The 13,257-nt window shown below is 49.9% G+C and overlaps 1 protein-coding gene across 1 annotated transcript in view; it reads left to right on the forward strand.

Annotated features, from left to right (window-relative positions):
- Positions 1-6,326: 6,326 nt before the first annotated feature.
- Positions 6,327-13,257, forward strand: part of KIF5C (kinesin family member 5C) — a 79,963-nt gene continuing 73,032 nt past the window's right edge. The window contains exon 1 of the mRNA XM_036386372.2: positions 6,327-6,492. Within this exon, the coding sequence (XP_036242265.1) occupies positions 6,367-6,492 (126 nt within the window). The 5' untranslated portion in view covers positions 6,327-6,366. The remainder of the gene's footprint in view (positions 6,493-13,257) is intronic.

Consider the following 13,257-nt stretch of genomic DNA (forward strand, 5'->3'; position numbering starts at 1 on the left):
GGGGCAAGGACACTACGAACAGCAGCGCTCCCTGATCCTGATGCTGATCCTGAATCCTGCCCTGAGGAAAGGACGTAAAACCAGCAGCGCTCCCTTCTTCTGATCCTGGATCCTGCCCTGGGGGCAAGGACACTTCAAACAGTAGTGCTCCCTTCCTCCTGATGCTGATCCTGATCCCGAATCTTGCCCTGGGGGAAAGGATCCTGAAAACAGCAGCATTCTCCTCCTCCTGATCCTGAACCTGATCCTAATCCTGAATCCTGCCCTGGAGGAAAAGACACCGCAAACAGCAGCGTTCCCCTCCTGATCCTGATCCCGAATCCTGCCCTGGGGGAAAGGACACCACAAACAGCTGCCCTCCCTTCTTCTGATCCTGATCCCGAATCCTGCCCTGGGGGAAAGGACACCAAAACCACTAGCACTACCCTCCTCCTGATCCTGATCCCTGCCCGGGGGGAAAGGACACCCTGAAAACAGCAGTGCTCCCTGATCCTGAACCTGATCCTGAATCCTGCTCTAGGGAAAAGGACACCGCAAACAGCAGCGTTCTCCTCCTCCCGATGCTGATCCTGATCCTGAATCCTGCCCCGGGGAAAGGACACCACAACCAGCAGCGTTCTCCTCCTCCTGATGCTGATCCGCCCCGACTCGGCACAGGGGGGTTTAAATCAGCGCTGTAAGTGACACCAGAAGATGGCATCAGCTGCCTGCGATGCTGCTTAACTCTTTCTGCATCTCCACGGAGCCTTTGTGCTTTGGGATTGGGTGGTTTTAGTGCTTTCCTGCCCTTTCGGTGTTTTTATGGCTGCTTTAAAACTTCCTGTAATGTAAAGACAACAGTTTTTTTCCGAGTTACAACCCTTTTATTTAGGTGATTTATTAACCCAAATGTAAAGATGGTAACTTGGAGAAAATGTTTTGTGTGCTCAATAATGACCTGAAACGTTTTGCTGTTTTATACAGTGGTAAAATCGATTTATTTATTTTGAGCAAACCCATTTTTTTATGTAGGTTAACACCAAGTACATGACTGTGCATAACGTGAATAATTTATATGGAGATTGAGATTTATGTGTGTACTTTACCTTTTTTTAAGTAAGCATATATTGGAGTGTCTTGCAAATGAGAAACAATTCCTGCCAGCACAGCCCCAAGCACTTTCTCATGGAGTATCTTTGGAGAGCCAGTGCTCCACTTCCACATCCAAACTCCTGCGGAGGTCTGAGAAAGGAATCTCATCCCACAGGGTGAGATCAGTGGGATCTCTGCTGGTCCAGGGAGACGTTGGGTCTGGGATAATCATCCTGAGGGTGTCAGTGGTGCAGATCCTGTTCGTTTTGCTGTGGAATTTTTCCCCTGCCTGGCCAAATGTTCCTGTAGCCCAATCCCTCCTGAGCTGTGGGTGTGTGTCCATGCCTTTGATGATCCCTGGGGATGCAGAGCACATAATTCCTGACCCTCAGCTCCTCCTGGCTGCCTCCTCAGCACTTTCCAGTTCATTTCTGCCTGTTCTCCGGCCTGCCTTTATATCTTTTTATTCCTGCTAAACACGTTCATGCTCTGCCTTCGCAAACGTTCCCTGGTGCGCTCTCAGCGTCTGTGGGACATTAACTCCGGGTGACATTTAAAATCGCCTTTTGTCACAGGGACCCCACCCTTTTGGTGCCTCCTGGGAGAAATCCTTTAGCAGCCCTTTCCCCAGAGCCACATCTGAGCACGGATGACACCAAGAGCTCAGATTTCCTGCCTCTGGCCGCTGCCGAGGCCGGGATCAATGGGATGTGCATTAGCGCTGCTCTCCTGCTGACAGCTCCCGCCCCTGGCCAGCGCTGCTCCTCTGCTCCTTGCACGGAATTGTTCAGCACAGCAGAAATTCAACCTTGTGCTTCCTCCTGCGGCTCCCTCCCAAACCCAGAGCCCGTTCCTGGAGCCTGGCAGCAGTGAAAGGGAGCGATGGTAATGCTGAAATGTTCCCTTGATGCCTCAGCGTTTGGCTTTTCCATGTTTCAGGCTCTGTGCAGCATTCCCACCTGAAATCCAACATTCCCACCTGAAATCCAGCTGCCTGTAGAGGCTGGCGATCTCCTCGTCATATTTCTGCTTCTCCTCCGTGGAGATGCTGGCGACCACGGGGGTGATGTTATCAATGATTGGGGTGTTATCACAAGGCTCCAGGTTCTTCTGGTCCTTGGCACTGATCTGCTCCTCCTCAGGCACAGCTTCTCCTGCAGGGACACAGCTCATTAAATTCCTGCAATCCCAAATCCAGGGATACTCCAGGACGGCCGTTCCTGGTCAAGGAAGCGCTTTGTGCCACTTCCAGGGATACAAATGACAAGGAAAAGGTGGGGAGGTGGCCGCCCTCGTGATGGTGATGGTCCCATGGAAATGCAAACTCCCTGTGACGCCTCAGGGTTTGGATTTTATGTTTTTCAGGCTCTGTGCTGCTTTAGGTGCAGCTCTGAGCTTCACATTCAGCGTTGCTGAGCTCTGTGCACAGAGCAGGGAGACAAAACAATTCCTGCTCCAGCTGGGCACCAAGGACAAATGAGCCAAATCTCAGGTTGGTGCTCCCAAGAGCACAAACAGCTGTGGAAGAGGTTTTACAGCAGCTTCTGTGAGCCACAGAGAAGTTTGACAAGAGGATCCATCTTTAACCCTGAAAGAATTTTCTACCAAGGTCTTTGACATAGAAACCAAGAAGGAAAGAAGGATAAATAAGAGAAACCTGCAGCTGCCTGTTCCAATGAGCACTTTGTTTGTTTCTTGTGACCAATGAGTAAAGGGTAAACTTCTGATCTTTGTAAGAATGTATAAAAAGCATGCATGCTGGAATAAAAACAGTTTGAAGCCTTCTGAAAATGGAGTGTGTTGCTTTGGACTGTCCCTGTCTCAACTACAACAAACCCCGTGGGCTGGAGAGAGAAAAACAAGCAGGGTGGGACTGCAGGGGCTAAAGCTGGGATGGGACAATGAACTGCAAGATGCAAATGGAGCAGAACTGATCCCAGGGACAGAGCCCGGGAGCGCTCGTGCATTTTGGGGCCATTTTGGTTCATCTTGGGTGCAGCCCTGGCTGGGCTCTGGTGCTGCCCAAGGTGGATCCATGGAGGAGATGCTTGGAATGAATCCCTGCTTTATTCTGGGACTCTGCCCAGCCTCTGCTCCAGGGCAGCCTGCACAAGGCATCACCCCCATTTCTGTGGGATCACCTCTGTCACAATCCCTGTCCTGCTTTGTCACCTGTCCCCTCCCTGGTTTTCCTGCAGCCTCAACACCTCAGCTCCCCTGCAGAGAAATGGGATTTTCTCATTCCTTTATGAATTCCCAGTCCTCAAGGAGGGGATTTGTTATTCCTTTATTATTCCTATTTGTTATTCTGATATCTTGGGATATTTACTGAGCTGAGGTTGGCTCAGTTCTTTCAGTTCTTCAGAAAAATCAGAACTTGCTGTCAAACCATATCTGATCTGCCAGGGTGAGCTGTACTGGGGAGCTGGAGATCTGGGAAAGTGGGAAAAGGAGATAACATCCAGGTTCTCTTTTTGTGGTGCTGGTAGGAAGGCAATTTTCATATGTTCAGGTGTAAGCAAGCTCAGAAAAACATATCTAAGTGGATTTCTTGTAAGTGTGCAGCTGAAAATGACATGGTTTGAGAGGTGACAGAAATGAAGGAAGGTGAGAACAATAAAGCATTTTAGCTCTGCTTTTCTATATCTTCATGGTTTTTATAAAGCAGGTTCCCACCAAAGTGTCCATCCCACCCTCAGGCACCCAGCCCAGCCTGGGAGAAGCTCACAGACCCAGGGAGGTGCTGATCACTCCCAAATCTCCCCAAAAATTCCCGTTCCTACCAGGCTGCTCCACCTAATCTGGTACTGAGTAGTAAAAAACAGCAGCAGCTGGGTGACAATTCAGTATTGTCTGCACTCCAGACAATGTCACGTTGTTTGTGACAAAGCTGCTGAGGAAAGATGGCTCTCTGCATTCTTCCTGATGGCAGATTATACCTGCTCTAATAGAAAAATCGAGTTTTTGCTTATCTCACTCCAAAATGAGCGCTCCATAATGGAGGAAAATAAGGATTAATTCATCCAAAGACTCGTCTTTTATGACTAAGCCCCTACTTGTCATGACTAACAAATTTGCTATTCAGGGTAATAGCTTGAAACATAAGAGAAATAAAAGGGATAATTGGTAATCCAGGGGAATAAATCCCATTATGTAATAAGGGCTTATCACATGCTGCACATTGCTAACTCTCCCCCATGGAATTGCTTTTAGGAAGGGTGGGAGAGGCTTTGTTGCCAGCCTGCTCCTCACATCCACCTCAGGTAATGGCTGGAAGAAAGGGAGATTTCCATCCAAATCCTGCAGGATTGTCCACCCTCATCTTAATTGCACAGCTGAGGGTGAGTGAATGGTGGAACTCTGGTGGAAAGCAGGACCAGGAGCTGCTGGAGCTTCTGCAGCTTCCCAGAAGACATCATGGATGTCTGGATTCCTCCTTAAGCAGGAGATTCTGGTTGGGAGAAACTGATGGAGGAGGAGGAGGAGACTTCCTGTGGTATTTCAGACTGTTTTGAATCATGTGAGTGCAGGGAAACAAAGCAGCCGGGAGGGAGAGTTGCAGGTGATTTTAGCAGGTAAGGAAGGAGCATTTTTAGGGAAGGAGGACGAGGAGAGCCCCCCTGTGAGGAGGAGCAGGCTCCAGGCTGCTTTTCCCAGGTGCTGATTCATGTGACAGAGCTTTGTGTCAACTGAGCAAGGCCAGAGCCCAGAGGCACCACTGCTTCTGCTGCTCTCCCCAGGAACACACATGGAGCGATATTCCAGGAAAAAGATCCTTTAACCTGGTCACAGATCCACCTGTGTCAGAGGCCGAGGGAGAAAAATGCTGAGGGCAGATGCCAAGGGCAGATTTGAGCTTGGAGAGGGGCACTGTTGGAGCAAATCCAGAGGATCACCATGAAGCTGGTGTGGAAACCAGAGCACCTTGCATGGAGACGGGCTGGGAATGCTGGGGAGAAGGTTGTTTGTTGGGAGAAGGTTGTTGGGAGAAGGTTGTTGGGAGAAGGTTGTTGGGAGAAGGTTGTGTGCAGAGCCCACAGCAGGCTTCCAGCATCTGGGAGAAGATGGAGGAAAAACTGGGAAATTTAGTTTAGATAGATGGAAGAAATCCTTCACTGTGAGGGTGGGGAGACCCTGGCACGGGCTGCCCCTGGATCCCAGGCCAGGCTGGATGGGGCTTGGAGAAACCTGGGAGAGTGGAAGATGTTCCTGGACAGTGGAAGGTGTCCCTGGGCAGTGCTAGGTGCCCTTTGGTAAGGATTTTAACAAACTGTGCAAGGAGTCGTGCTGACAATTCATTTTAGGGTCTCCTCATCACCACACAGCACGGAACATGTTATTGATGAGCAGAATATGAAATAGACATCACAGATGACCAGTCTGTGAAATATTTATATATAATATAATAGATATAGATGAAATAAAGCGGTGGAAGGTGTCCCTGGGGCAGTGGAAGGTAGAGTGTTAGGTGTCCCTGGACAGATGGAAGAGGTTCCTGGGCAGGGGAAGGTGCAGTTCAAGGTGTCCCTGGACAGATGGAAGGTGCCTGGGCAGTGTTAGGTGTCCCTGGGAGAGTGTTAGGTGTCCTTGGCCGTGTTAGGTGTCGCTGGGGCAGTGGAAGGTGCAGTGGAAGGTGTCCCTGGGCAGTTCAAGGCATCCCTGGGGCAGTTCCAGGTGTCTCTGGGACAGTTCAAGGTGCAGTCCAAGGTGTCCCTGGGCAGTTCAAGGTGTCCCCGGGACAGTTCCAGGTGTGCCCGGGGCAGTTCAAGGTGTAGTTCAAGGTGTCCCTGGGACAGTTCAAGGTGTCCCTGGGACAGTTCAGGGTGCAATTCAAGGTGTCCCCTGGGCAGTTCAAGGTGTCCCTGGGACAGTTCAAGGTGCAGTTCCAGGTGTCCCTGGGACAGTTCAAGGTGCAGTTCAAGGTGTCCCTGGGACAGTTCAAGATGTCCCTGGGCAGTTCAAGGTGCAGTTCAAGGTGTCCCTGGGACAGTGGGATGTTTCCCTGGGCAGTTCAAGGTGTCCCCGGGGCAGTTCAAGGTGCAGTTCAAGGTGTCCCTGGGCAGTTCAAGGTGTCCCCGGGCAGCGCAAGCCGCAGCCCCGGCAGCCCCGGGCTTTGCTGGGGCTGTCTCCGGTGTCTCCCGCGCAGCCGCGGGCGGGCGGGGCGGCTGCGGGGCCGGTGCGGGGCGTGTCGCGGGCTCTGAGCGGCTGCCCGGGCCCCGGCCCCGCCCGCCCGGCGGCCCCAGCCCCGCCGCTGCCGCACCTGCCCCGCTCGGCAGCGCCGGGCCCGCCGCCGCCATGGCGGACCCCGCCGAGTGCAGCATCAAGGTGATGTGCCGCTTCCGGCCCCTCAACGAGGCCGAGATCCTGCGCGGCGACAAATTCATCCCCAAATTCAAGGGCGACGAGACCGTGGTCATCGGGGTGAGTCTGCCGCAGCCCGCAGCCCGCAGCCCGCATCCCGCTGCGGGCGGGGCGAGCATCCCTGGGTGCGGGGCGAGCACCCCTGCTCTGGGGGCGAGCATCCCTGGGTGCGGGGCGAGCATCCCTGCTCTGGGGGCGAGCATCCCTGGGTGCGGGGCGAGCATTCCTGGGTGCGGGGCGAGCATTCCTGGGTGCGGGGCGAGCATCTCTCCTCTCGAGGCGAGCATCTCTCGGTGCGGGGCGAGCATCCCTGCTCTGGGGGCGAGCATCCCTCGGTGCGGGGCGAGCATCTCTGGGTGCGGGGCGAGCATCCCTCGGTGCGGGGCGAGCATCCCTGCTCTCGGGGCGAGCATCTCCCCCGAGCCCTCCCGGCGGGTCCCCCCCATCCCCTCCATTGTTCCCGCAGCCGCGGAGCGGGATGGGGGCGGCGGCGCTGCCCGCGCCCCCCCCGGCCGGGCTGGCCCCGCCGCACCGGGCGAGCGGCCCAGGGGTGCCCGGAGGTGCGGGGGGTCCCGGGGGAGCCGGGGGGCGCGGGGGAGCCGCGGGCTCGGGCGCTGATGTCATGCCGGGGACTGGGCATGCTCGGCTGGGGCGGCCGCCCGCGCTCCGCCGCGCCCCTGCGGCAGCGCCGGCACCGGAGCCAGCCCGGGAGCGCCGGCACCGCATCCCGGGGTCCCCGTCTCCAGCCGGGATCCATCCCCGTGCCCGGCCGGGATGGCCGTCCCCGGCAGCCCCCAGAGCGGCACGGCGCTGAGCAGCGCTGCGGATGCCGCCCGAGTTTGGGGGGTTCGATATCCGCGTTTAAAAGGATGAAACTGAACCCAAATCGCCTCCCCCCGGCCGGCCCTGCGCGCCCCCCGCGCTCTGCTGGGGCTCGGCTGCTCCGGGCTTTAATGGGAACAAAGGGTCGGGATGCGGCTCCTTCCCAGACCCGCAGCTTCCCTTTCCCTTTCCCCTTCCCCTCTCCTTTCCCTTTCCCTTTCCCTTTCCCTTTCCCTTTCCCTTTCCTTCTTTTCCCTCTCCCTTTCCCTCTCCTTTCCCTCTCCCTCCCCTTTTCCCTTTCCTTTTCCTTTCCCTCTCCTTTTCCCTTTTTCTTTTCCTCTCCTTTTCCCTCTCCTTTTCCCTCTCCCTTTCCTTTTCCTTTTCCCTCTCCTTTTCTCTCTCCTTTTCCCTCTCCTTTTCCCTTTCCCTCTACCTCTCCCAGACCCGGTCCCTCAGAGGGCAGCACTCAGAAACCCCCAGTGTCTCTTTGGGTGGGGGTTCACAAGCAGATTTTTGGTTTAGTGTCCAACCGGCCTGGTCTGTGGTGCTTTATTTCATATTTATTTATAATATATATTATATATATATATATAATTTCATATGCTGGTCATCTGTGACATCTCTTTCATATGCTGGTCATCAATAACATGTTCCGTGCTGTGTGGTGATGAAGAGACCCTAAAATGAATTGTCAGCACCAGTCCTTGCACAATTTGTTAAAATCCTTCCAATTTGTTAAAATCCACAATTTGTTAAAATCATTACCAAAACCTTGAGGTCATCAGAAACTTTGCTGGTGAAAGTTGCAGAACAGCCTCGAGGGGGAAAAAGAAAAAAAAAAGGGTGAATTATGAGCATAAACAGCTTGTGGTTGTTATTTTTTTTTAAATATGAAATGCCCTCTGTCCTGTCCAAATTAATTGTGTTTCTGTGAAGGTTAAAGCTGTGGCACCCCCAGCAGCCTGTTAACAATAGAATAATCAAATTGGTTATCAATCTTGGGCAGCAGCACAGGGCTGCCTTTGGCCAGCAGATATTGGGAGGGAAAATGTGTCTGTGCCATTGTGGCGCTTGAGAAACAAATGCCAGCAAGTTCCCCTCCCCCTAAATAAATAAACCCTCAGACATATTAAAAGCAGATTAAAATACAGCTCCTGTAAATCCTTTACAGTGTTGTGTTCTGAAGAGAATTGGAGTTTGGAATTCTCTTTTCCCACTCATAATGTGTCTTTGTCTGTAAAGTGTCTGTTGGCTGGGAAAGCAGTGACTGTGATGCTTTGGAAAGAGGTTTTGTGTCTTGCAAGAAGGAGATAATTCCTTTGGTGAGGGTAAAAAAAAGGAATAAAATAACAACAACTGGGAATTTCTTACCATGGAAGTTAAAAAAATAGAGACAAGCAAAGTGCATGTATTTGTTGATATAGATGTGTATGTTACATGGATATTCCAGCTGGGGGGTGATTTGCTATCTTGAAAAATCTAGTCAGAAGCTTGGAGTTTGCCTTTCCCTTCCTAAGGCAAAAACCTGTAATTATTTAGGATTTTAATCAGCTCAGCGAATGCAGTACATCCTCAAAGGCAGCCTCTGTTTTGTGAGGAGGAGCCATCAGCCGGAGCTCTGTGCTCTGCTGGGGTGGAAGTGAGCACAGAAACCTCCCCTGATTCTTTGTCCTCTTTATTTGCAGCCCTGAGCTCTGGTGGAACTCGATCCCCACTGGGTCCCACTGCAGCAGGAGTGGGAAGTGCTGCTGTTTTTTTTTTTTAATTATTATTATTTTTATTATTTCCTTGGTTTGGAGCGGCTGCTTTGCTCCAGCAAATAATGCCTGGCAGGGGCAAGGGATCCTGAGCTGTGGGAAGGCAGCACCAGAGCAGAGCTCCTTCTAGGAAAAGCAGGATTTCAGTTTTCAAAAGCTTCAAAAATTAACCAGGACCAACCACTTTTGTTTTTTTTTTTTTTGTTTTACTATAGCATTTGCAAACACTGCAATGCAGCTTTTACTTTTGATCCGTGAATTGCAAAGAGAAGGGTTCTGTTAAAATTTAAAAAACCAAACAAAACTACCAACTTCCCCTTAGAGGAATTATATCATCATGTAAGAAAAAAAATAAAATATAACTGATTTAAGGGAAACATCTATTTTTGTTTTTTCCTGACTAGTAAGTCTGAATACATTTATTCCTTCCCAGTAAACACAGGGAAGAGGCTTTCTCCCTGAATTTCCCACTGTCATCTCCTGTTACACTTCCCTGGGGCCTTGGGCAAGAAAGAAAATTCCAGATCATGACTTGGTGTTTCTGGGGAGGAGCAGCAGGGAGGGAGAGTTTAACCACTTAGGCTGAGTTTGCTTAGGCTGGGCTGGGGCTGTGTGAGCAGAGATGCCCCAGGGCAGTGTCCCGAGTCCTTTCCAGCTGGATAAACCCCTGGGCTTGGGATTTGACCCTTGAGTTTTGGGGTTTGGGTTGATTTGGTTTGTGTTGATTTGGTTTGTGTTGATTTGGTTTGGGTTGATTTGGTTTGGGTTGATTTGGTTTGGGTTGATTTGGTTTGGGTTGATTTGGTTCGGGTTGATTTGGTTCGGGTTGATTTGGTTTGGTTTGATTTGGTTTGGTTTGATTTGGTTTGGTTTGATTTGGTTTGGGTTGATTTGGTTCGGGTTGATTTGGTTCGGGTTGATTTGGTTCATGTTGATTTGGTTCATGTTGATTTGGTTCATGTTGATTTGGTTCGGGTTGATTTGGTTCGGGTTGATTTGGTTCGGGTTGATTTGGTTCATGTTGATTTGGTTCATGTTGATTTGGTTCACGTTGATTTGGTTCGGGTTGGTTTGGTTTGGGTTGATTTGGTTCGGGTTGATTTGGTTTGTGTTGATTTGGTTTGTGTTGATTTGGTTCGTGTTGATTTGGTTTGTGTTGATTTGGTTTGGTTTGATTTGGTTTGGTTTGATTTGGTTTGGTTTGATTTGGTTTGGGTTGATTTGGTGTCCCCTGTCCATCTCCCTATGAAGTGTGGAGGGTGAAAACCTTTTCTCTTGATTTCCCCTTTGCCTCAAGCAGACAAAACCTCTGTGTTTCCATCCTGCCAGCGAGCTGAAAGCCCCAAAACCCTTTGGGGTGAGGCTGCCCTGCGAGCAGGGCAGGAAAAGGGGATAAAGGGGATAAACCCAGGGCTTCCCTCTGCGCTCACTGGGCTACAGCTTGGTTCTCCCTCCCTCTGCTCCTCTGCAGCCTCAAGGTGACTCTCTGATGGATTGTCTTGGCTGACAGACCTAAAAATGTGCTTTTCTGCTGCCTGGCTGGGCTGGCAGAGCCCCGCAGCCCTGGCTGTGCCCTGCTCCTCCTCCAGGTGCTTTAATCCCTCAGCACCTGGGAGGGAAGGATGCAGAGAGCCTCAGCACCCCCTGGGATAATCCCTGCCTCGGCTTTAGGGCCTGGGTTTGTCCTTCCAGCCAGCTCTGGTGCCAAATAAATAAGAATTTAGTTGTGGAGGGGCTGGTGTTTTTGGTGTTTTCATGTTTTCGCCTTCTTTTTCTCTATTGTAAAATAAATAAGAATTTAGTTGTGGAGGGGCTGGTGTTTTTGGTGTTTTCATGTTTTCGCCTTCTTTTTCTCTATTGTAAAATAAATAAGAATTTAGTTGTGGAGGGGCTGGTGTTTTCAGTGTTTTCACGTTTTCACCTCCTTTTTCTCTACTGTAAAATAAATAAGGATTTAGTTGTGGAGGGGGCGGTGTTTTCATGTTTTCAGCTCTTTTTTTCTCTGATGTCAAATAACAATTTAGTTGTGATGGGGGGCTGGTGTTTTCATGTTTTCAGCTCCTTTTTCTCTGATGTAACACAAATAAGAATTTAGTTGTGGAGGGAATGGTGTTTTCAGGCTTTCACCTCCTTTTTCTCTATTGTAAAATAAATAACAATTTAGTTGTGATGGGGGGGGCTGGTGTTTTCATGTTTTCAGCTCCTTTTTCTCTGATGTAAGATAAATAACAATTTAGTTAGATGTAAAATAAATAAGAATTTAGTTCTGATGGGGGGGGGTGTTTTCATGTTTTCAGCTCCTTTTTCTCTGATGTAAAACAAGTAAGAATTTAATTAGGGGGAGGGTGGTGTTTCTATGTTTTTACCTCCTTTTTCTCTGATGTAAAATAAATAAGAATTTAGGTGGGGGTGGGTATTTTCATGTTTTCACCTCCTTTTCCTCCAATGTAAAACAAATAAGAATTTAGTCGTGGAGGGGGTGATGTTTTCATGTTTTCACCTCCTTTTCCTCTATTGTAAAATAAATAAGAATATAGAATATAATTGTGGAGGGAGTGCTGTTTTCATGTTTTCAGCTCCTTTTTCTCTGATGTAAAACAAGAATTTAGTCGTGGAGGGGGTGATGTTTTAATGTTTTCACCTCCTTTTCCTCTATTGTAAAATAAATAAGAATATAGTTGTGGAGGGGGTGCTGTTTTCGGTGTTTTCATGTTTTCAGCTCCTTTTTCTCCGATGTAAAACAAATAAGAATTTAATTGTGGAGGGGGTGGTGTTTTCATGTCTTCAGCTCTTTTTTTCTGATGTAAAATGAGAATTTAGTTGTGCAGGGGGAGGTGTTTTCATGTTTTCACCTCCTTTTCCTCTGATGTAAGATAAATAACAATTTAGTTGTTGTGTGTGGGGGGGGTGTTTCACGTTTTCAGCTCCTTTTTCTCCGATGTAAAAGAAATTAGAATTTAGTCACGGAGGGGGTGATATTTTCGGTGTTCTCATGTTTTCAGCTCTTTTTTTCTCTATTGTAAAACAAATAACAATTTAGTTGTGCAGGGGGAGGTGTTTTCATGCTTTCAGCTCTTTTTTTCTCTGATGTCAAATAACAATTTAGTTGTGATGGGGGGGTGTTGTTTTCATGCTTTCAGCTCGTTTTTTCTGATGTAAAATGAGAATTTAGTTGTGCAGGGGGAGGTGTTTTCCTGTTTTCAGCTCTTTTTTTCTCTGATGTCAAATAACAATTTAGTTGTGATGGGGGGGGGTGTTTTCATGTCTTCAGCTCTTTTTTTCTCTGATGTCAAATAACAATTTAGTTGTGATGGGGGGGGGTGTTTTCATGTTTTCAGCTCGTTTTTTCTGATGTAAAATGAGAATTTAGTTGTGCAGGGGCGGTTGTTTTCATGTTTTCAGCTCCTTTTTCCCCCGGGGTGTGCAGCATCCAGCACAGGGCTGACCCAGGGGGGTTGTCCATGCAAACCCCTCCTGGTGGGAAGCGGAGGAGCCCAGAGCAGCTCAGGGATTGTTGCTGTTCCCAGGGAGGGATCAAAGGCTCCCCATTGTGGCTCTCAGCCGCTCTTGGCACCGGGCAGGCTTTGTAAAGCCGGGCTTAGCAGCAGTGCTGAGCTCTGCAGAGCCCGGCTCAGGCCGAGCCTCCCCCTTCCCTCGCTGCCCATCCCGGGGGGCTCCAGCGCTGGGAAAAGCCAGGAGAGCTCCGGGATCGGCGGCAGGATCCCCCTGGGCTGGGCTTTGCTCTCGGGGGGCATTCAGGGGTGTGAAATATCGCCCATCAATCAATCAATCAATCAATCAATCAATCAATCCATCAGTGATGTGGCCCGGAGCACACACACAGCACCAGCTGTGCCCGCTCTGCGGGTCAGGGTCCAGGGCAGCGAGGATTCCCGAGCAGGGCCCAGCCCCGGGGGTCCCTTCCAGCTGGGAATGCTCTGGGACAGAGAGGAAAACAAAAACTGGCGCAGATTCCGGCCTGAGCAGGGCTGGGGTTTTGTTTTATTTATTTTATTTTATTTATTTGTTGTTGTTGTGTTTTGGGTTTTTTGGGGTTTTTTTTGGTTTTTTTGGAATGTCTTGTGGAGAGGTTCCCGCTTATTTTCATCCCTAAAAATATTTGGCTGGGCTTTGTCTTTTTTATTCCATGTGTACCAGCGAAGTCAGCAGAGTTTGGGCATGTTCTAAAACCCCTCAGAGATCTCTGAGTGCTGTTTGACACTTTGCACTCTCTGGGTAAAACAGA

The sequence above is a fragment of the Molothrus ater genome, chromosome 7, assembly GCF_012460135.2.
Source record: "Molothrus ater isolate BHLD 08-10-18 breed brown headed cowbird chromosome 7, BPBGC_Mater_1.1, whole genome shotgun sequence".
Taxonomy (NCBI): domain Eukaryota; kingdom Metazoa; phylum Chordata; class Aves; order Passeriformes; family Icteridae; genus Molothrus; species Molothrus ater.